Source organism: Notolabrus celidotus, unplaced genomic scaffold (genome assembly GCF_009762535.1).
Source record: "Notolabrus celidotus isolate fNotCel1 unplaced genomic scaffold, fNotCel1.pri scaffold_45C_arrow_ctg1, whole genome shotgun sequence".
In the NCBI taxonomy this organism is placed as follows: Eukaryota; Metazoa; Chordata; class Actinopteri; order Labriformes; family Labridae; genus Notolabrus; species Notolabrus celidotus.
Genome location: NW_023260266.1, coordinates 52659 through 76935, shown reverse-complemented (window position 1 = coordinate 76935; position 24277 = coordinate 52659). Strand labels below are relative to the sequence as shown.

The window sequence follows — 24277 nt, the reverse complement described above, 5'->3', positions numbered from 1 at the left end:
CACTTAGAGGAAAATGATAATAATAATAATACATTCTATTTATGGGCAGATTTCAGGACACTCTTTTTGCACAATGTAATGATGAAATGCAATAAAAGGCCCGTGTTACGTGTTAATGTAGTTCTAAAAAGGAGGGTTTTTAGGCTGGAATTAGTGTTCTCAACATATTACAAGTTAAAGCCTTCAGCCCGATCTAAAACATGATTATTTACAATCAATCAATCTTTATTTGTATCGTGCCAAATCACAACAAACGTTATCTCAAGACGCTTTTACAAACAGAGCAGGTCTAGACCACTCTATGTCAAATTATGAACAGAGACCCAACACCAAGACAGGATCAGACTCAGTCTGACCCCACCTTAATCCACCATGAGCATTGCACCTCACAGTATTTAGCTAGTTACAGTGGAGAGGACAAACTTCCTTTAACAGGCAGAAACCTCCAGCAGGACCAGACTCATGTTAGACACACATCTGCTGAGACCGTGTTGGAGAGAGGGATAGAGGGGAGGAAGAGAAAGAGGTGATAGTGATGAGACAAGTAGTAGAAGCTGCAACAGCTTCTACTCGTCTCATCACTATCACCTCTTTCTGAGTCCGGAGCTCAGAACGTCCGCAGCAGGAGGAACCTACGAGACAAGGGAGCTCAGGGACTCCAGAAAGGTCTATGGTTAGTAACTTTAATGGGACAGGAAGAGTTAAAGTAAGTGATGAAGGGGTTGAGCTAGGATCCCAGTGTGTCAGTCTAAGCCTATAGCAGCATAACAAAAGCTGGTCCAAGCCTGATCCAGCTCTAACTATAAGCTTTATCAAAAAGGAAAGTTTGAAGCCTACTCTTAAAAGTAGAGAGGGTGTCTGCCTCCCAGACCCTGACTGGTAGATGATTCCAAAGGAGAGGGGCCTGATAACTGAAGGTTCTACCTCCCATACTACTTTTAGAGACTTTAGGTACAACTAGCAAGCCTGCATGTTGGGAGCGTAGAGTTCTAGAGGGGTAATAGGACACTATGAGCTCTTTAAGATACGAGGGTGCCTGATTTTTAAGAGCTTTGTAGGTTAAAAGAAGGATTTTAAATTCTATTCTACATTTTATTGGGAGTCAGTGTAGAGAAGCTAACACTGGAGAGATGTGCTCAAGCTGCAGCGTTTTGAACTAGCTGAAGAATCTTTAGAGACTTATTGGGGCAGCCTGATAAGAGGGAGTTATAGTAATCTAACCTGGAGGTAACAAATGCATGGACTAGTTTTTCTGCGTTGCTCTGAGACAGGATGTGTCTAATTCTAGAAATATTGCGCTGACCTTGAGGTTTGTTGAATTTGGGAGTTGAAGGATACATCTTCATCAAATAGGACTCCTAGATTCCTAACAGACAAAGTTAGTCTCCTCTTTGTTCAATCCTTTGAGCTGCTTTTATTCTATTTTTTATTTTGAATCTTCAGCATCAGTTTTTCACGATGCAGGAATTTAAAACACCCAGTAAAGATTGTAAATTAAACGGCCTGCTGTGTTTCATACAACTCAAACACAGACCTCAAGTCGTCGCACTGTTGTGTTTAGAGCGTGATAGCTTCCCTGCTCGTTGTAGGAACAGCAGAGGAAGCACCAGACTGCTGGGGACGGTGAACCAGATCACACTCCATGTAAGTATACACTGATAATCTTGATTCTCTGGCATTCCAGCAACAGTTAAAACCAAACTGTACAAAAAGGTGAAGAACAGAGCTCCCGTTATAGCCGTGACGGTGATAAAAGCCCTGTACTTGGATCGGTCAACCCGCCCCACGTTACCGCCGACTTCTCCTGGCACTGGACGAAGAAGGACCCGGAGAACAGAGAGGCTGCAGAAACAGGTGACACTTAAGGCGAGGAGAAAGAACGTGAACTCTAAGATTATAATGGCAGAACCAAAACAGCCCTGAAGAACTGGGGCTGTACAGCTAACTAGCCAAACACATCCAATGCTGATGTTTCTGATCCGGACCCCGCCTGACTGTTTCAGCCCCAGGTAGATGACAGGGTGAACAACAGCCAGGTAACGCTCCACACAGGTCAGGACATGAAAGAGGATCTGTGCAGGCTCGCTAACGGTCCATAATTTCATCCCAATCTTCAAGTTAATACACTGTAAAGTGTAGATTCCATAACAGTAGAAGCAAGACCCCGAGAAAGCGATGAGCTCTATGGTCGCCATGTTGAAGGTGAAGATGTCAGAGTGGCTCGACGTTTCTGACGAGGCTCCAGAACGCCGTTTCCTCCATCGCTGGAAACCGATGTGCAAGACGAGAACGAAGAGAGGGAGGTAAAGGATGCGGATGGTGAAGGCGACTGTGAAGAGAGCTTGGCATGTTTCCAAAGATGGCCACTGACCAACAACGTTGCAGGATGAATTGACCGACATGTCTCTCTGAAGGGATGACTGAAAAGAGAAGAAGAAGACGGACAGTCAGGATAAGATAACAGAACATGAATTTGTCAATCAACTTGCTGTTGTGAGGGAACTTTGCCTAACCCTAATTAGGGGTGGGAATCGAAAACCGGATCAGACTTAGAACCGGTTCCAACACCACAACGGTACACCTCAAATGTTAACGATTCTTCTTAACGATTCATTTCCCAGCACGACAACACGTCACGTCGCGATACGTTGCATTACTTCACACACTCTGCGACGCAGAGCTCCTTCAACCATGAGGAAAGTCTTTTCCTCCAGGCTCCAGGGGCTACATCCGGACTCACGCGGCCGAAAATAAGGCACTGAGAGCGGGTAAAATACCACCGCGATGACCCCCGGAGGACAGGTGTTTTTTCTCTCTAAATTCAAAGTCTTTTCCTCCAGGCTCGAGGGGCTACGTCCTGACTCAGGCGGCTGATAATGAGGCACTGAGAGTGGGTAAAATACCTCTGTGATGACCCCCAGAGGAAAAGCGTTTTCCTCTCCAAATTCAAAGTATTTTCCTCCAGGCTCCAGGAGCTAAGTCCGGTTCACACGGCCGAAAATGAGGCACCGAGAGCGGGTAAAATACCTCCTCCATGACCCCTGGAGGAAAAGCGTTTTTCCTCTCTAAATTCAAAGTCTTTTCCTCCAGGCGGCCGAGAATGAGGTCAACCTATTGCAGTGGCGGAGCCAGGAGGTGGCCATGGCCACCTCTGAAAACTGATTGGCCACCCTGAAGTTCTTGAACATGATTGGCTGTTTGTCATGTCAGAGGCATTACTTATATTCAGATCAGCTGTTGTGTTTCAGCGAGCTGCAGAGACAGGAGTTTCTGTGGATTTGAATATTGTTTTTGTTGATGCTTTGACTTTTAAAACAATCATCTTCATTTTGAGTCCTTAAAGAGTTCAGCAGATTTAAATGTTGACACTCTCGAGTCACATTTTTAATGTTAATGTTAGAAATCTACAAAAATGTAACATTTGTTAAATTATTTTATAAAAAGAAGTTAAAGTAGATGTGATTATTGGAGGTAACCCTCTTTGGTTTGGGGTAAGGCCAACCCTTCAACAGTAAGTGCCCCAGTTTGGCCCCCCAAGTCAAAACTGTGTGGCTCCGCCCCCTGACCTATTGTTCAGTATGTCCAAGTTGAATATGTTCGTGTTCAGTCTTGTGCAGACATTATTTTGGAAACAATAAAATGGTTCTTTTTGGTGCTGAAGACTGAGTAGAACTATTTTTTTACCCCTCATAAAAATACTCAGGAGTCGTTAGGAGGACTGATAAGGAATTGGATTGATAAGCAGAATCGACATTGACAATGATAAAATCTTATCACTCCCCCCTCCCCCTAACCCTAACCCTCCATTATTGGAGACCTGAGATGACGAAGGCTACTTCAATCAAAGTTATCACAATGCCAACCACAGGAACAGACTCATTACACTCATCAGGTGTTGATTAAATCTGTGCAGATGTGCTGTAAGACAACATCTGGAAAAGGTCTAAGATGGAAGATGAGAGGAGCACTACGATGGTAGATCAGTCTGAAAGAGTTCCTGCTCCACATGTCATTACAATCTGTCCAAAAGCTTTCAAGTCAAGTCTCAATATACATCTGAACATCAAGAAGTTATGAATGAACACTCACCTGGTCAGCAGTGTTTGGTAGTGATGCTCCTTCTACAGTGTTAACAGGTTGAATGGTGACTCCTCACTGGTTTGATTGTGGTTTGTACATGATGTTCATGTGTCAGAGTGATGGAGGGAAGCAGGAGCTGTTTTGCATGTTGGATGATATTTCTGATGGCTCAGGTCAATCGATCTCAGGAGGCAAATATTCCCTTCTTATTTATTCAGGAGAATAACTCACACAGGATGAAAGGTTTAACATTTCTATTCTCACGGTTTGTGGAGATTAACACTCCAACCAAAAAAAGCACACCTTACAGATTCAACTCACAAAATTTAAATAAATTAAAAACATTAAAGCAAGTGAAGTCCTGAATCTCAAAACTGGAAACTCGCACCAAATCTCTCAGGGTCAAACACAAGTTTGGACAACAGGAGAGAACAATTAGTGACAATCCATAAACTGTGTGTTCGGCTGTCTTCAGGATAGAAGACTTCCGGTAGACATAAATACATCACGCCGGCCCCTGTCCAATCAGAACCCCTCCCAACCCCCAGACCTTAAGAGGAATAAAGAAGATTAAACATGTTTTCCATGTAAACACGAAGCAGAATACTTTGATTCAGAATTATTTACTTCTGAATAATTAATTCCAAATTAAAGAACATCATGTAACCGAGGCCACTGACAGTTTGTAAGAACTCCTTTCTTCTTGTTTCTGATGTAGTGAAACATCACCCAGATTCAGTCTTTGCTTTACAGCTTGGTAGTTTTCCTACTCTGTGCAGGAACAGCAGAGGTAGCACTAGACTGCTAGGCAGGCTGCAAAAGCCCAAAGACCACATCGCTATACAATTATCCCTGGAAACCCATGATGTATGTTTCACTGCAGTGTTGAACACTGTGGATGAGAATCTTAATATTAAAGCCCCAAATATGATCGTGATAGTCTGAAAAGCTCTTTTCTTAGAGGGGTCAACCCGATCCTTATTCCCCCCTGCGTCTCCTGGTCCAGGGTGAATCAGAACACAGAGTATAGACAGGCTGCAGAAGCAGACGACAATAAAAGAGAGGATTAAGAAAATGATTTCTAAACTAGTCTTGGTGTCTCGGTTTGGTACATAAAGGGATCCAAAACAAATCAGCCAAACACACCCGATGATGATGTTTCTGATCCGGACCACACCGGACTGTCTCAGCCGGAGATAGGTGATGGGGTAAACAACAGCCAGGTATCGCTCCACACAGGTGAAGATGTGGAAGAAGTTCTGCCCGGGCAAGATCAAGGCCCACAAGTACATTCCCACAGAAACTATAATGAAATGATTTCTTAATAAACCATAAATATAGAAGCAAGAGCCCAAGACCCCGATCATCTCCATGGTGACCATGTTGTAGGTGAAGACGTCAGAGTGGCTCGTCTGTTCTGAGCGCTGTTTCCTCCATCGACTGAAGCCCACGTACAAGACGAGGATGAAGAGCGGGAGGAGGAGGATGTAGCAGACGAAGAGGGCAGTGAAGACGCCAAAGCATTCCTGGTCCTTAAACCAGTCATTAAAGTGGAAGTCTGAAGACGAGTTTCCTGCCATGTCTCTGTGGATGACTGTGTGGACATGAAGAGAAGATAACAACAGAGAGGGAGAAACAGGGTCAATGTGAGATACAGAACATGGACACACCCCTGACCCTTGGAAAGGGTCAACAGGATCTATTGTTTGAGGAAGATTTCACACCACTATGGCTGCTTACAGTATCAAGTATGCTGCAATAATAACTAGTCATTATTGTCTTAATAATAATAATTATTACTATTATTATTAATGGTAATAGTGGTAGTAGTAGTAGTGGTAATAGCAGTAGTTGTAACAGTGGTGGTAGTAGTAGGAGTGGTAGTGGTAATAGTAGTAGTAGTAATAGAGGCAGTAGTAGTTGTTGTAGCAGTAGTAATAGTAGTAGTAGTAGTAGTAGTAGTTGTAGTAGTAGTAGTAGTAGTAGTAGTAATAGCAGTAGTAGTAGTAGTAATAGTAGTAGTACTAATAGTAGTAGTGGTAATAGTGGCAGTAGTAGTAGTAGTAGTAGTAATAGTAGTAGTAGTGGTAATAGTGGCGGTAGTAGTTGTAGTAATAGCAGTAGTAGTAGTAGTAGTAGTAGTAGTAATAGTAGTAGTAGTAGTAGTAGTTGTAGTAGTACTAATAGTAGTAGTGGTAATTAGGGCAGTAGTAGTAGTAGTAATAGTAGTAGTAGTGGTAATAGTGGCGGTAGTATTTGTAGTAATAGCAGTAGTAGTAGTAGTAGTAGTAGTAGTAATTGTGGCAGTAGTAGTTGTAGTATTAGGAGTAGTAGTAGTGTTAGCAGTAGTGGTAATAGTGGAAGTAGTGGTAGTAGTAGTAACAGTGGTGGTAGTAGTAGGAGTAGTAGTGGTAATAGTAGTAGTAGAACTAGCAGTAGTGGTATTAGTGTCAGTAGTAGTAATAGCAGCAGTAGTAGTAGTAATAGTGGTAGTAGTAGTAATAGCAGCAGCATTAGTAGTAGTAGTAGTAGTAATAGTGGTAGTAGTAGTAATAGCAGCAGTAGTAGTAGTAGAAGTAGTAGTGTTAGCAGTAGTAATAGCAGCAGCAGTAGTAGTAATAGTGGTAGTAGTAGTAATAGCAGCAGCATTAGTAGTAGTAGTAGTAGTAATAGTGGCAGTAGTAGTAATAGCAGTAGTAGTAGTAGTAGTAGTGTTAGCAGTAGTAATAGCAGCAGCAGTAGTAGTAGTAGTTATAGTTGTAGTAGTAGTGGTAATAGTAGTAGTAGTATTGTTGGTAGAAATGGTAATAGTGTTAGAAGTAGTTATAGTGGTAGTAGTGGTAATAGTGTTAGAAGTAGTTATAGTGGTAGTCATGCAGTCATCATTATCTATTATCCATCTATCTATTATATTCTGTTACTTGGGCTTTTATTTTGAAATATTTCACTTTGGAAAATAAAAAAATTTAATAAGAAACAAGCAAAAAAAATATTTTCAGCAATTTTTCAGTTTTCTTTTCTTCACTTTGGACCAATTATTTAAAAACATGAAAGAACTGTTTTTATTAATCATGTTAACTAGAGAAATGAAAAGGGGGTGTTACCTTGTTGCTTGTTAGGTTATATCCAGTCTGGCATAAAACTTTAGGTTCACACTCAGACAACATGAAGAATTAAAAATGATGGTCTGTTCAATCTAAACATTTAACAGAAAATAAAACCCATCGTTGATTGGTCTGAAGTTATTAATCAAATTAAAACATATTAAAATCATATTTGAAGTTATCACCCACCGTGTCAGCAGCTGGTGTTTCTAATGGTCCTTCATCAGAGTCCCCAACACCACTGACTGCCCTTCACTGTGATCCAGATATTTATGTGATTTAATGCTGGTGGGATTGTGTTTGTGTGAGTGTGTGTGTGCTTGTTGTATGATTTGTTACACTGACACATGCATCATAATGTTTTTTGCACATGCAAATCTGTGCTGTTTTCAGGACACCAGACCACAGTCCCAGTGAGGACATTTCACCATCTTTTATTGAGCCTATGTTATTTATACTCATCTGTTGAAGGGGTAACCATTGATTGAAGGAAATAAAATGACTTCTTCCACCTTTTTATTCGTATTTATTTCATGTTTTATTGAATGTTGTCACAAACACACTTTCCAGATGGCCTGCCTGAGCATGAGTAAACATCGTTGATGCACTGCACGAAATAATAAATGACTGTGAAAGACACACGATCTCATCATTAGCATGACCATTAGCTGCTATTACCTTTAAAAACACATTACACCTGTTTTGCATGAGTTCCTTATTCTTGTCATCAGTATACACGACACCACCGCAGAAAGATTTACTACTTTCTATGAGTCTGTGAAGGGTGTCAGTGACAGATGTTAGCTTAGTCCCTGATAGTCGTTAGCCTAGGACAGGAGACAGGATGGAGCTTTAAAGGTGACATATCACGCTTTTTTCATCAACATATATTGGTCTAAGAGGTCCCCAAAACATGTCTTTAAAGTTTATGCTCAAAAAAACACTTTGAAATCAGATTCTGGTCTGCCTGAAAAGTCCTCTTCTTCATTCCTCATCAGAACACTCTGTTTTCCCTCTGACCACGCCCCCTCAGGAAGTGGATGTGCCTCGGCTCTCCAGCACGTTGATCTAATGTTTACATGTTGGCTGAATATACACGGCTGCTCAGAGATCGCGTTACTTCAACCCTCTGAATCTGATCCTGACGGAGAGGCGCCTGCAGCAGGACCTTTCTGAACCATTGGTCACAGATTTAGTGTTTCTTGTTGTTTTATTTGTCAGTATGTAGACGTGTGTCTTGGTACACAGCTACGAACATTTAGCTATGTGGCTATGCTAACTAGCGCTAGCACTTATCCATGATAAATAAAAATCATCCACTAGATCTTCAAATCTGCAGACGTGGGGAGTAAAACCGACCTCTACCAGAAAGGCAGCAGGACCTTTTATGAAGGATTGGTCACAGATTTAGTGTTTCTTGTTGTTTTATTTGTCAGTATGTCGACGTGTGTCTTGGTACACAGCTACAGCTACAGCTATGAACATATAGCTATGTGGCTATGCTAATTAGCGCTAGCACTTATCCATGACAAATAAAAATCATCCACTAGATCTTCAAATCTGCAGACGTGGGGAGTAAAAGCGACCTTTGTGTTTATTAAGACAGCCTACAACTAGCATGCCTCCCTCCTAAGCTCCTTGTTAGCACACATGTGTGCAGGGAATGAAAAACGGAGGAGGGATTCAGTATTATTTTATACAGTCTATGGGCTGAACAAGCTCCGAGCTCTGACTCCACAGACAGGATATTGTTGTTACGTAACAAAAACACTGAAGTCTGAAATGGCTGGTTTCACACACATTTACAGAAAGGTGGAGAAATCAGAACAGGGGCAGAATGGATTTTTTTCATTCTCGGGGGGTTTGTAGACAGGGACACAGATTTCAGGTAAAGAACCATTAAAAAGTCCATTTTGCATGATATGTCACCTTTAACCGTTTCGTGAAAGCACAACAGTACAGCAGATCCAGTTATATGATACAGGAGACGGGTGGGTGTGTATGATTTCACTGAAGGATATTAAAAATATGAGCACCAACAATAAACGATAATCACAATCATTACACTGAAACAGACACACAGGCATTAAGAACTACAAAATAAAACAGGAAGCACAATAGAGGTGATGGTTACTTTATTTGTACCTGTAGGTAGATTTTGTTTCCAGTGAGTCAGCCTCATATTTTGAATTGAATAAAACACACAAGACATGGATCACTAATACAAGAGGAAGACATAGGATAACCTATAACTAGGGAGGAACCAAGGCATGAAACACAGAACTAAACAAGATGAACTCATGACGAGGAAACAGTGACAACAGCCCACGATGCTCTATTAACCACCAACACGAATCAGTCGGTCCTGTCTTAGTTGAACGTGTTTGAGAACTCTTCTCTATCCTTTCTGTTCACTGCTTACACCTCAGCCTGTTCCAGTCCTCTGCTTGCAGCCTGGCAGTTTCCCTGCTCTGTGCAGGAACAGCAGAGGGAGCACTAGACTGCTTGGCAGAGAGAGCCAGGCAGCAGACCATGTCATGAAACAATCATCACTCGTGCTTATTGCTGATAAAACATTCAGTATAAAATAAACCAAAATAAGGAAAGACCTCAGCAGAAGAACTCCCGTTATGGCCAGGATGGTGTGGAAAGCCCTCTGCCTTGCCGGGTCAACCCCTTCCCTCGGCCCTGGATGAATCAAAACATGAAGAACGGAGAGACTGCAGAAACAGACGACGGCGGAGGAGAGGAGCATGGTGATGAGATTCAAGACGAAAGCCGCCCAAACGGTCTGTGCTACGATAAGCGAAGCAAAGCAGATCATCCAAACGCCCCCGATGCTGACGTTTCTAATCCGGACCCCGCCGGACTGCTTCAGCCCCATGTAGGTGACGGGGTGAACGACGGCCAGGTAGCGCTCCACACAGGTGAGGGCGTGAAACAGAGTCTGTCCAGGTGCGATGATGGACAAAATGTAAAACCCCACAATCAGCAGAGTCAGGCGATCAGAGAAGGAGCCGTAACAGTAGAGGGACATCCCCGAGACGGCGACCAGCTCCACGCCGACCATGTTGAACGTGATGATGTCAGAGTGGCTTATCATCTCCGCTGTAGGGTTGGAGCGCTGCTTCCTCCACCGCTGGGAGCCCACACACAAGACGTGGATACAGAGAGGAAGGAGGAAGAGGACGGAGCAGGCGAAGAAGGACGCAAAGACCAATTTGCATCCTCGGGTTTGAAGATGATCGACGGAGGAGTTGGAGAATAAATGGACGAACATGTTTGTCTTCATGGACGACTGCATGAAGAGTAAAAAACAGAGGAAATGAAAATACGTCTTTTAAAAATGCAAACAAAGACTCTGATCTCTGAATTCAATTTATCAAGTGTTTTAAATAGTCAGCAACAAATTCAGAAGCTTTTAACTCACCTCCATGACGCCGACGCTGTTACTGTGTGTCCTTCAGGATCAGGGATATCTGCTGTCTGCTCTGACACGTATGTCCTACAGTGTGAGTTTGTGTGCATTGATTCATACGCTAAAAAGATGCAGGACTTCGGAGGCTTTTGCATATTGCAAATCATCTGCTGAGTGTGACATGGAGCGTAAACTGCAGCAGGCGAGTCGTGTTCATGGCGTTACTTTGACACAGCTGAGAGGTTATTCAAGTTTCATGTTACACTGAGGCGTCCAATAACAGCGTGGCGTCTCGAAAACGATGCCGTCAAATACTTCACGTCTCCATGTCAGCCTTAATAATGTTCTTTTTGTTAAATTGTGTTAACAAAGGGCTTAATGAGTCTAAGAGAGATCCCTCACACACGTGATGATGTGACAGTGGGACAGTCCTAAGCCCTCACGGACTCAGCGGGAACGCAACTCAAAGTCGGTGAGTGTGTGAGTGGACGTCGAGACGGAACTCCTGTGGAGAAGGGTTCCATGTGAACATGTTCGCGTCGGGGAGGCGAATCCCCGCCTGTCTCTCCCCTTTCAGAGTCGGGATGCGTTCCCTCAGGCTCAAGGGGCCACGTCTGGACTCATGCGGCCGAAAATGAGGCACAGAGAGCGGGTAAAATACCTCTGCACTGACCCCGAAGGAAAAGTGTTTTTCCTCTTCACATTTAAAGTCTTTTCCTCCAGGCTCGAGGGTCCACGTCCTGACTCACACGCCCGAAAATGAGGCACCTGGAGCGGGTAAAACACCTCCGTGATGACCCCCAGAGGAAAAGCGTTTCTCCTCTCCAAATTCAAAGTATTTTCCTCCAGGCTCCAGGGGCCACATCGTGACTCACACGGCCGAGAATGAACCACCGAGAGTGGGTAAAATATCTCCCCGATGACCCCCAGAGGAAAAGCATTTTTCCTCCAGGCTCCAGGGGCCACATCGTGACTCACACGGCCGAGAATGAACCACCGAGAGTGGGTAAAATATCTCCCCGATGACCCCCAGAGGAAAAGCATTTTTCCTCCAGGCTCCTGGGGCCACATCGGGACTCACACGGCCCAGAATGAGCCACCGAGAGCGGGTAAAATAACTCTGCGATGACCCCCAGAGGAGAAGCGTTTCTCCTCTCCAAATTCAAAGTGTTTTCCTCCGGGCTCCAGGGTCCACTTCTGGACTCACGCGGCCGAGAATGAGGTCAACCTATTGTTAGGTATGTTCAAGTTGAATATGTTCATGTTCAGTCTTGTGCAGACATCATTTTGGACAAAATTAAATGGTTCCTTTTGGTTTGGAAGACTGTGTAGAACTACTTTTTCTCCCCCTCAAAAAAATATTCAGGAATCGTTAGGAGAGCTGATAAGGAATTGGATTGATAAGCAGAATTGACATTGATAACATCTTATCATTTCCCACCCCTACCTGAAACACGAGGTAAAACTACAAACAACTACAGAGAATTATATCGTACAAAGACATGGGGGTCATGGGGGACTAAAACATACATTAGTGTCGCTAACAAACCTTTTGTAACATCGTCCTCTAAACTCATGGAGCGATCTGCATCCAAAGGTCGGACTACACACACATGCAAAAATGTAATCGTCCTGTTCACATGCTCTCCCCACACTCACGCAGCTCAATATGAAAATATATTTGGATCAGACTCCAGAGTGAAGCAGTCAGACGGTTTGGTGACACCGAGAAGGACGAGTTCAACAGACTTCCTCTGAGGTTGGTGCTTTAATCTGTTAAAATATATCAGAGAAGTGAACTTACACTGAAAGTGAACTTGTGCTTCTGTATCCAGGAATCTTTAATGTTTGGTGACTGATATTAAGTCTTTTATCTCTCTTTGAGAACTCACAGATGAGGATAGTTTGACACTAGGGGTGGGAATTGATAAGATTTTATCAATGTCAATGCCATTGGCGTTTCTGCTTATCAATCCAATCCCTTATCGATCCTCCTAACGATTCCTGAGGGGTTTTTTTGAGGGGGAGAAAAAGTAGTTCTACAGTCTTCAGCACCAAAACAAACCATTTTATTTTTTCCAAAATTATGTCTGCGCAAGACTGAACATGAACATATTCAACTTGAACATACTGAACAATAGGTTGACCTCATTTTCGGGCGCGTGAGTCCGGCGTGGTCCCTCGAGCCTGGAGGAAAAGACTTTGAATTTGGAGAGGAAAAACACTTTTCCTCCAGGGGTCATCCCGGAGGTTTTTTACCCACTCTCGGTGCCTCATTTTCGGGCGCGTGATACCGGACGTGGTCCCTGGAGCCTGGAGGAAAAGACTGAATTTGGATTGGAAAAACGCTTTTCCTCCAGGGATCATCGCGGAGGTTTTTTACCCGCTCTCGGTGCCTCATTTTCAGCTGTGTGAGTCCGGCGTGGCCCCTGGAGCCTGGAGGAAAAGACTTTGAATTTGGAGGGGAAAAACGCTTTTCCTCCAGGGGTCATCACAGAGGTATTTTACCTGCTCTGTGTCCCCCATTTTCGGGCGCGTGAGTCCGGACATGGTCCCTGGAGCCTGGAGGAAAAGACTTTGAATTTGGAGAGGAAAAACACTTTTCCTCCAGGGGTCATCCCGGAGGTTTTTTACCCACTCTCGGTGCCTCATTTTCGGGCGCGTGATACCGGACGTGGTCCCTCGAGCCTGGAGGAAAAGACTGAATTTGGATTGGAAAAACGCTTTTCCTCCAGGGATCATCGCGGAGGTTTTTTACCCGCTCTCGGTGCCTCATTTTCAGCTGTGTGAGTCCGGCGTGGCCCCTGGAGCCTGGAGGAAAAGACTTTGAATTTGGAGGGGAAAAACGCTTTTCCTCCAGGGGTCATCACAGAGGTATTTTACCTGCTCTGGGTCCCCCATTTTCAGGCGCGTGAGTCCGGACATGGTCCCTGGAGCATGGAGGAAAAGACTGAATTTGGAGAGGAAAAACACTTTTCCTCCAGGGGTCATCGCGGAGGTTTTTTACCCACTCTCGGTGCCTCATTTTCTGGCGCGTGATACCGGACGTGGTCCCTCGAGCCTGGAGGAAAATACTTTGAATTTGGAGAGGAAAAACGCTTTTCCTCCAGGGATCATCGGGGAGGTTTTTTACCCGCTCTCGGTGCCTCATTTTCAGGCGCGTGAGTCCGGACGTAGCCCCTGGAGCCTTAGGGAACGCATCCCGACTCCCAAAGGGGAGAGGTAGGCGGGAGTTCGCCGCCCCGACGTGAACATGTTCACATGGAACCCTTCTCCACTTCGGCCCGAGGTGTACAATTCCAATGGAATTGATCCATTGGAACCGGTTCTAAGTCGGATCCAGTTTGTTATTCCCACCCCTATTTGACATACAAGATTACTTCTGAAATTATAATTTTAAGATTTTGAGAACATCAACTGAAAATTTGACTTCTTAGAAATGAGCCTTAACAGTTGAGAGAATAAACTGATTTGATTTTAACACTGTGCCTCCTCTCTTACCTTCTCTTTCTCCCCTCCTTTCCTTTTCAAGCACGATGCATTCAGTCCTTTCTCTGAACTCCTCTGCCGGTCCTGATCTCCCTCCTCATCACTCCTCCAATCTGCTCTTTCATCTTATATTGGCATGCCTCAGCTCCAGAGCGAACACGTACCACCTCGTCGCCCTCTGCATCGCCTACTCCCTTCACCTCCCTCTCCTGGTCTTTGTTCTCTACCTGGGACTCAAACACCGGCGGGGGCAGAAGTCGAGCCACTCTGACGTCTTCACCTATCACTCCATCGCCATGCAGCTGACTGAGTTCCTGGGTCTTGTGATGCTTTGTTGTGGCAGATACACAGACAACCTGCTGGTTATGTATTCAGGGATGTTAATCGGCATGGTGACGTTACCTGGAAAGGCTTTGTTCCATCTCCTGACCTGTGTGGAGCGCTATCTGGCCGTCGTTCACCCCATCGCCTACCTTGGACTGAGACAGGCCGGCAGGGCGAGGATCGCCTACATCAGCATTGCATGTGTTTGGCTTCTCAGCCTCGTCTGTGTGCCTGTAACTTTCCACATCGAGTATTTGGCCATCAATATCGTGGCTTTCATATATTTGGGATTCTACTTAATCATAATCTCCTACTGCAGTGTTTCGGTCCTCTGTGTTCTGAAGCGGCCTGGGCCTGGGGGAGTGGGTGGGAACAGGGACCAATCAAAGCAGAGGGCTTTCTACACCATCGTGGTTATAATGGGGGTGCTGATGCTAAGGTTTGGGGGAAATCTGATTTACAATGTGATTTATGTTCTTCATGGTGCTGGTGACCAGTGTGTGTTGTTGACATTTATGTTCTGGTTAGATATGCCCAGCAACTTGGTGTTACCTCTGCTGTTTCTACACCGAGCAGGAAAATTAAAGTTTAGGAAATCAGGATGACAGCTGAGACTGACTTCGGACTTCTATCAGATCCGTCTCTGAATCCTCTGAATGTTCTCATTAAAGAGGAAGAGGCACTCATTGTGGCTAACAGGAGCAATAGTGTACTGTAACTCATATGAGAAAAAAACCCTGGAATATCCCTTTAATGTTGTATCAGATTTCCATTACATAATATTGGATAACTTTTGGAATACTTAGAGGGAAATGATGATGGAAATGATTCAGACACAAAGATGTACATGTTATTATAACACAGGTGAGCTGAGCTGAATGACAATATTCATTTGTGTACCAAACTCATTGTATTTGAATATTTTGAGTTTGTGTCACTTGTCTGTGTAAATGAGCCAAGCTGTTAACGACTCATTTACTTCCTTTTTTTTTATAGATCTTGGATGTTAATCAAAGTGTTTGGGTAGATTTTAAACTAACTTGTGTCTTATAATACTCAGTAACTTCATTGTACCCCATGATACTGTATAATGGTACCAAGGGATATAAGCAGGGACATGAAATGTTAAGTTTTAACACACTGTGTATTAAGATATAATAGGAATAGTGTTGTATCTATTTAAATAAAATAATAATTATAATTGTTGTCTCGTGTTTTAATGCATTGTTGCAGTTTCTTAATGTATCATGCTGAGGTGAAATATACTTCCTGTCACTAGTATAATCAATACACAGTTAATATTAATGTACATTACAACAGACGTTCAGACCAAGCTTTAAGTGTGTGAACTCTTTGGATGATGGAGTGAAGAGAACATGATCCCTCTTCATATCAATGGGCAGCTTTTTAAATATTAAATATTACTATAATGGACGAATTCAATGAAATTAAGTTCATACCATTATTGAGACTGTAGTGTGAGAAATGTTGTGTTGAACCAGAACCAGACTCTTAACCATCGATAAGCAGCCACAGTCTGAAGATAACACAGAAAACAAAAATCAATGCAATATTTGGCGAGCCGGCCAGGAGAAGAGGCTTCTGCTATTTAAGGTACCTCTGCACCAAACGTGAGCACATCTGTTCTTTGCTTTTACATCAGTGTACCCAGAGATGCTTTGGGGAGGCTGGTACGCCCATGAATCACCTGGAAAGGTTGTACATTCAGACTCAGACTTTTTCACTTTGTTGGTGTCATAATCAAATCTTTCACTTATTTCTTATAGCGATCCAAATTTTCACTTTTTTAAAGTTTTTTCTTGTCAAAATCAAAATTTTCACTTTTTCACTTTTTTCGTGTCGAAATCAAAATTGTCACTTATTTTGTGATTTTTGTTTCAAAATCAAAATCTTCACATTTTTTTTTACAATTTTCACTTTTTTCAAATTTTCAAATTTTTCAAATTTTCAAATTTTTCAAATTTTCCAAATTTTCACTTTTTTCAAATTTTCACTTTTTTCTCGATTTTCTTGTCAAAATCAAAATTTTCACTTTTTTCAAATTTTCACTTTTTTCTCGATTTTCTTGTCAACATCAAAATTTCCACTTCTCTCTTATAGCGATCCAAATTTTCACTATTTTCAAGTTTTTTCTTTTGAAAATCTAAATTTTCACTTTTTTCATGATTTTTGTTTCAAAATCAAAATTTTCACTTTTTTCATGATTTTTGTTTCAAAATCAAAATTTTCACTTTTTTCATGATTTTTGTTTCAAAATCAAAATTTTCAATTTTTCCATGATTTTTGTTTCAAAATCAAAATTTTCACTTTTTTCATGATTTTTGTTTCAAAATCAAAATTTTCACTTTTTTCATGATTTTTGTTTCAAAATCAAAATTTTCACTTTTTTCATGATTTTTGTTTCAAAATCAAAAATTTCATTTTTTCATGTTTTTGGATTCTCAAATGTCTTTCTGCAAATGCAAACACCAACTTCACCTGTTCTTAATGTTAAAATGTTACTTTCTTTCATCTGTATCCCTTTGATCTGAAACTGACTCTCTTTTCTCCTCATCCTCTCCCACATTCCTCCTGCTTCTCCTCCTTTAACTATAAAGACATGTCAGCCAACTCCTCTCTCCATCACCTTTCATGCTTCCAATCAAGAACAAGCATCTACAGCCTTGCAGCTCTTGCCGTCGCCTACACCCTGCTCCTTCCTGTCTTCTTCCTGGTCCTCTGCCTTGGCTTCCTGCGTGGGAGGAGACAGCGCTCCCTCTCCTCTGATACAAGAAGTCCCTCAGACCTGATCACCTATCACTCCATCCTCATGCAGCTTTATGAAATATAAAGCAACAAATGTTCAGCTTTTAAAGGAATTCTTTCAAGTGTTAAAAATATAAATATTGAAATGTGTGAAGAGCAATGATATCACTGTATTAAAATTAATTATTATGTTTGGTAATCTGAATATGTTAAGATCTTTACAGGCCTCCAAAGACAGCATGTGCAAAAGTTACTCCAGTAACGACGTGGGATATTCAAATAGCGGTGCTGCTGATCCTGTGGGAGCTTCATTTGCAAACTGTAATTTACTGTGAAAATAAACATTAAGTAAAGGTAAGTAAACATGCAAACACCTGTTCTTCACACGCAACATTATCATTAACGCCTCACACACTCAGCTTCATCACAGATTGGTAATGAAAATAAACTCAGATCAGACGACAGACGCAGACGTTGATCACACTGAAGACTGCTGAATTAAAGAAACTTTACTCAGGTGGGTTTTTTACTGAAATTAATTTGATTTTTAACCACAACTTCATTTAAAGTCAGTTATAATTTATTATAAAAACGCTGAGTTCACTGTAAGAACTGTGTTGAAGTTATAGTAAGAGATTCTCTTTTCTAACATTACTTCCCTTGATAATTTCGTTGGTTTTTAAAAGTAAACTTAAGACTTACCTTTCTAAAATAGCTTTTAACTTTAATTGTAATTTCCTTTTAGCACTGGCATTAATTATTACCAGTATATCCATTGTATTAGCATCATTTTTATTTATTCTATTTTATTCTAACTTATTATATTATAATTTTACATCATTTTATTTATTGATCTGATTTTATTTTATTGATTTTATTGTAATGAATTTAATTTTTTTCTAACTTTCTGATACTATGATGTTTAATCTCAATGAGTTTTTATTTCCTGGTTAAATAAAGGTCATATATATATATTTAACTCTAATTCAATTAAACTTTCTAAAATGTGATTTTTTTTTTTTCAAAACAGTTTGAACCATAAAAAAAAATTTCCTTGATAAATAGTTGGTGTTAAAAGTGAATCACCTTGAAAGGTTGTACATTCAGACTCAGACTTTTTCACATTGTTTTTGTCAAAATCAGAATTTTCACACTTTTTTCAAATTTTCACTTTTTTCTCGTTGTTCTTGTATAAATCAAAATTTTCAATTTTTTCATGTCAAAATCTAAATTTTCACTTATTTCTTATAGCGATCCAAATCTACACTTTTTTCAAGTTTTTTCTTGTCCAAATCAAATTTTTCACTTTTTCGTGTCGAAATCATAATTGTCGCTTATTTCGTGATTTTTGTTTCAAAATCAAAAATTTTCACTTTTTTTACGATTTTCATGTCAAAATCAAAATTTCATTTCTTTCTTTCTTTCTTCTTTCAAATTTTCACTTTTTTCAAATTTTCACTTTTTTCAAATTTTCACTTTTTTCAAATTTTCAGTTTTTTCAAATTTTCAGTTTTTTCAAATTTTCACTTTTTTCAAATTTTCACTTTTTTCAAATTTTCACTTTTTTCAAATTTTCACTTTTTTCAAATTTTCACTTTTTTCAAATTTTCACTTTTTTTTTTTTCACCTGCGTGGAGCGCTACCTGGCCGTTTGTCACCCCATCACGTACCTCGGACTGAGACAGGCGAGGGGCGCCAGAAACACGAACATCATCATCGCGTGTGTTTGGGTTCTGAGCTTTGCAACATTCGTCACCATCTCTCAGAGCAGCTTTGAGACCGGCTTCATCATGTTGGTCGGCCTGATGTCGCTATGTTTACTCGCCACCTGTTACTGCAGCGTGTCTGTCCTCTGCGCTCTGAAGCGCCCAGCGCCCGGGGAAGTGGGCGGGAACAGGAACAGGGAGCGGGTTGACCAATCAAAGCAGAGGGCTTTCTACACCATCATGGTGATAATGGGGGTGCTGCTGCTGAGGTTTGGAGGGAGTCTGAGCGTCTATCTGATGGTGAGTACAGGTAGTGGTGGTATCGGGTGTTTGGAGCTGCTGGCTCTCTTCTGGTTGGATCTCCCCAGCGTGTTGGTGTTACCTCTGCTGTTTCTACACCGAGCAGGTCAACTAGAAAAGCAATAATCTGCTGCAGATTCAGATTTGTGAAGTTGTACTCACTGCAACCCGACCCACATACACGAATCCAACGTATGACAAACGTATGATAAAGCAGGATTTGTAAGATCTCGTTGCAGTTGGAGGCAGGGGGGATTCAAGGATAGGATGTTTAGGGGTGCTGAGCCGTGCAAGATGCATTTCACTGTTTTGGACATTTTAATGCAATTTGATTCCCACATTTGTGAAAGAAAAGTATCACACTTTTTTGGGAAAGTCTGTGACTAAACCATTGAATCTGATAAAGGTTATTTAAATGCTGAGCCACAGAAAAAGAGGAATGGATTGAATCATAACAGAAACATGGTAACCCTCATTTCTGGGGAAAGATAACTCATGTTGATACAGCAGCTCCTCAACATACACATAAACAGTATGTATGTTTATGGAGTAAACCAGCCCCCTATAGGGAGGACCAAAAATACCACAAATGGACATTGGAGTTATTTTTTGGGACTTTCATTTGAATGCGATGCACAACATGTAAAACGAGGTGGAGCTGCTGTATTTTTGTTGTTAAAATATGACGTTTCAACCAACTACTGTATGGTTTAGAAACTTTTGTAGCTTGTTGAAAAGGACATACAGTAAAAAACAAAAATCTCTCTAATTTTAGGGGTGCTGGGATTCAATTTAGAGGTGCTTCAGCACCCCCCAAAAAATGGGCTAGAAACGCCTACGGTCAAAGGCATCACTTTGGAAAACACTCCCCTTTCTGGGACCGGCTCTCTTGAGGAATCTTCAATAAACAACAAATATGTGATTATAAAATGCTGTTTGCTGTTCATGAATCATGTGTTGATGTTAAAGGACTGTCTTACAGGAAGTCTAATAAACGATTGTGTCTTTGTTTCTACAAATAAAAATAAAGTTGATGACTAGATAAAGCTTTCAGAGTCAGTGACATCTTTTAAATGTCTTCTTAAGTCTACCTTTCACAGGCTTGCTTTTATGTGACTTCCCCTGTTTTTATTTATTTATATATATATTTTAAATTTTATTCTACTAATTTATTTATTTATTTATTTTCTGCTTTTTGATTTATAAATTTAAAGCTCATATTCTATCTGTTTTTATTTTCTAATAATAATTTTATATAATAAAAATAATAATATATAATAAAAATAAAGTTGATGACTAGATAAAGCTAAAGAGTCAGTGACATCTTTTAAATGTCTTCTTAAGTCTACCTTTCACAGGCTTGCTTTTATGTGACTTCTCCTGTTTTTATTTATTTATATATATATATTAAATTTTATTTTACTAATTTGATTTTATTTAATTGATTATGTATTGTTTTATTTTCTGCTTTTTGATTTATAATTTTAAAGCTCATATTCTATCTGTTTCTATCTTCTAATAATAATAATATATAATAAAAATAATATAATAATAAAAAAAATAACAATTAAAATAACATTTATTTATAAAGCTTTTTTTAAATAAAAAATAAACTAAATGTTAATAAATAATTATGTCCTTTGAGGCTTTTTTTAACCTCTAAACATGAATTTATTGTTCTACTGTTCCATGTAATTTATTGGGTTTAATTTGTGTTATTTTTTGTAGTGTTAACATTTCCACCCTCCTCTCTGTCTGTTAAAGGTTTATTCTGCCACGCTTTGTTGGTCTAAGCACTTTGTAAACATTTGTTTTTAAAGGTTATATAAATAAAAGTTATTATTATTATTATTATTATTAAAAATCTGATATTTTGTGTGCACTTGTGAAGTTATAGTGTACACATGCTGTGTAAGGAAACTCTGGAATAATAACATTTACAACATTTGAATTCAAATTGTCCTTATTATAAAACTTCCACACAGTTTAAGTAACCTTTAGAGAATCTGGGAATTATTCAAATAAAGGTGAGGCTGACCCTCCGGTCAGGTCCCCGTGTGACACGATAATGTTAAAGATTTGCCTGAGGTAATCAGGCGCAGAGAAGTCATTAGTATCAGAACACACCTCAGATACAGAGACTGATCAGACAGTGTTCGGACACGACGGCAGACGGTTCAGAATCTTTCCTGAGGTGAGTCTTAAAAATCTAATTTAAACAACTTTACTAAATTCTGTAATAATGTTTATTTATTGTTGGGACTGTTGATTTTTGTTAATTCTGTTCACTAGTGTTTAGAGAAAGAATACTACGTTGAATCCTTAATTTAAATCCAGGCGTTCAGATTCATTAGGCCTCCTTCACCAAACAGTCTTATGGAGATTTATTCAATTCTGGACATTAAAGGTGACATATCATGTAAAATGTTCTTTTTAATGGTTCTCTCCCTGAAATCTGTGTCCCTGTCTACAAACCCCCTGAAGAGTCAAAGACTCCATTCTGCCCCTGTTCTGATTTCTCCACCTTTCTGTAAATGTGTGCTGAAACCAGCCGTTTCAGTTTGCAGTGTTTTTCATACGTCACAACGCCATCCGGTCTGTAACAGGAAGTCAGAGCTCGGAGCTTGTTCAGCCCATAGACTGTATAAAATACAACTCAACCCCTCCTCCGTTTTTCATTCCCTGCACACATGTGTGCTAACAAGGAGCTTAGGAGGGAGGCATGCTAGTTGTAGGCTGTCTTAATAAACACAAAGGTCGCTTTGACTCCCCACGTCTGCAGATTTGAAGATCTAGTGGATGAGTTTTAGTTTTCATGGGAAAAAGTGCTAGCGCTAGTTAGCATAGCCACATAGCTACATGTTGGTAGCTGTGCACCAAGACACACGTCGACATGCTGACAAATAAAACAACAAGAAACACTAAATCTGTGACCAATGGTTCAGAAAGGTCCTGCTGCAGGCGCCTCTCCGTCAGGATCAGATTCTGGATCTGATTCAGAGGGTTGAAGTAACGCGGGTCTGTGAGCAGCCGTGTATATTCAGCCAACATGTAAACATTAGATCAACGTGCCGGACAGCCGAGGCCACGCCCACTTCCTGAGGGGGCGTGGTCAGAGAGCTCATTCTCATTTAAAGGCACAGACACAGAAAACAGCCTGTTCTGAGCAACTTTAAAGACATGTTTTGGGGACCTCTTAGACCAATATATGTTGATGAACAAGAGCAGAATATGTCACCTTTAAGAACACAGGTGAGAACAATCATGAAGTTTGAGAAACAGTTCAACAACTTCAAGATGAGTCTTAGTTAGTCTTAGAGTTATAGTCCTTGTCGCAGAGGTCGCCGGTTTGACTCCTGGCCGTGACCATATCCTGCATGTCTTCCCCCGCTCTCTCCTCCCCACATTTCCTGTCTCTCTTCAGCTGTCCTATCATAAAGCCCCAAAAATCTAACTTTAGAAAGATTCTCATTTAGATTTTTTGCCATGTACCTTCCATTTCTATAATCCGTCTCCTCTTCTGACCCTCATTCCTTCCTTTGTCCTCCTTCAGATCTTCATGTTTCCAAAAATGTCCGCCAGCTCTTCTTCGTCTTCCGATGACGTGCATCCTGACCTAGGTAACCTCTCCCTCCCGTCTCTGGACCACGAGTGTTTCAGGTCCAGCTTTGGTATCGCCTTGTTCTCTGCTTTCTCCATCACCTACATCCTCCTCCTCCTGCCGGTCTTCTTCCTCGTCTTCTACCTGGGTTACCAGCACTGGAGGACACGCCGCTCCATGCCGACAGCAGCGGCGGCGTTCAACTCTGACCTCTTCACCTATCACTGCATCGCCATGCAGCTGACTGAATTCCTCGCCATCGTGCTCCATTTCTGCGGCGGCTACAACGCGGTATCGGAGATGATGGAGGTCGGACTCTGCTTGTGGATTTTCACCACAATAGGACAGACCCTGTTTCACCTCCTGTCCTGTTTGGAGCTCTACCTGGCTGTGGTTCACCCCATCACCTACCTGGGACTGGGGACGCCCCGGGGCGTCTGGTTCAGGAACATCATCACTGGATGTGTTTGGCTTATAAGCTTCGGATGGCTGTCTGTGTTGTTCCTTGTCCACTCTAGGATCCCTTTCTTTTTCTATATGAGCGTGATTGTCGTCTTCATGGTTGTCGTCTCCTTTTGCAGCGTCTTCATTCTCTGCACGCTGAAGCGTCCCGGGCCGGGGGACGGGCTCGGGGGGAGGCAGCAGGCTGGACAGTCGAAGCAGAGGGCCTTCCGTACCATCGTGGCTATAATGGGCGTGCTTCTGTTGAGGTTCAGTGGCAGCCTGGTGAGCAATATGATGCATATGACAGATATGCAAGGCCCCCGTCAGGTCTGCGTGGTGTTCCTGTCTGCGTTCTGGTTAGACCTTCCCAGCAATCTAGTCCTCCCTCTGCGGTTCCTCCGCAGGGCGGGGAAACTACACTGCTGAATCTGAAACACTAACGCCGGCAACGAGACAAGATGATGATAAATATGATTGATCTTTATGGTTTGAAGCAACGGATGGAACTGGACTGGGAAAATGTTAAGTTGCGGCAGCCTTTCAAAGCAAGATCCACAACAAACTATGGGGCCGAATTCCACCAGATCCGTCTCGAATCTGTCTCCAGATCCATCACAGCACCAGATCTGATAGGTTTCTATTCTAGTCAATGTGTTAACTTCCACTGGATCCGCTCCGAATTTGCGTTGATAGTTCCTGGAGGGACTGAGATATGATGCTGCCAAGCGGACCAATCACATGCCTTGGGGTCCACATCGTTTCAATGCTTAGTTACTTTTTGGAGGAGGTGCACGTCAGGCCAGAAGTATAAACCGGGCTGAACTCAAGGTTTTGCAGTGGAACACGCTGTTGCCTTGCAGAAAGAAGGTTCCTGGTTCCTGGAACCCCCTGCTTAGGCCTTTTGAATATTTTCCCTGTGCATGCATCAGATCTCAGGCTCCTCCCACTTTCCGAAACTGCCCTGATTAGGCCAATCAAACCCTTTTAATTGCTCTTAAATATGTTGTGTTATTTAATATTGAATTTGTAGAACATGTAAATGAAT

General features: G+C 41.5%; 2 protein-coding genes across 2 annotated transcripts; one reads left to right on the top strand and one right to left on the bottom strand.

The window, feature by feature from the left end:
• Positions 1-9319: 9319 nt before the first annotated feature.
• LOC117809827 lies at positions 9320-11032 on the bottom strand. The gene is made up of 2 exons (XM_034679344.1): positions 10615-11032; positions 9320-10482 (listed from the first exon to the last, which is right to left on the bottom strand). The coding sequence occupies exons 1-2, from the start codon at positions 10618-10620 to the stop codon at positions 9610-9612; spliced, it is 879 nt and encodes a 292-aa protein (XP_034535235.1). The 5' UTR covers positions 10621-11032; the 3' UTR covers positions 9320-9609.
• A 4-nt stretch (positions 11033-11036) lies between these two features.
• On the top strand, positions 11037-15570 carry LOC117809826 (somatostatin receptor type 5-like). The gene is made up of 2 exons (XM_034679343.1): positions 11037-11074; positions 14135-15570. The coding sequence occupies exon 2, from the start codon at positions 14139-14141 to the stop codon at positions 15018-15020; it is 882 nt and encodes a 293-aa protein (XP_034535234.1). The 5' UTR covers positions 11037-11074; positions 14135-14138; the 3' UTR covers positions 15021-15570.
• The last annotated feature ends 8707 nt before the right edge of the window (positions 15571-24277 follow it).

Coding starts and splice junctions, on each gene's coding strand:
- LOC117809826 (XM_034679343.1), top strand. CDS start 14,139: ATGCATTCAGTCCTTTCTCTGAACTCCTCTGCCGGTCCTGATCTCCCT.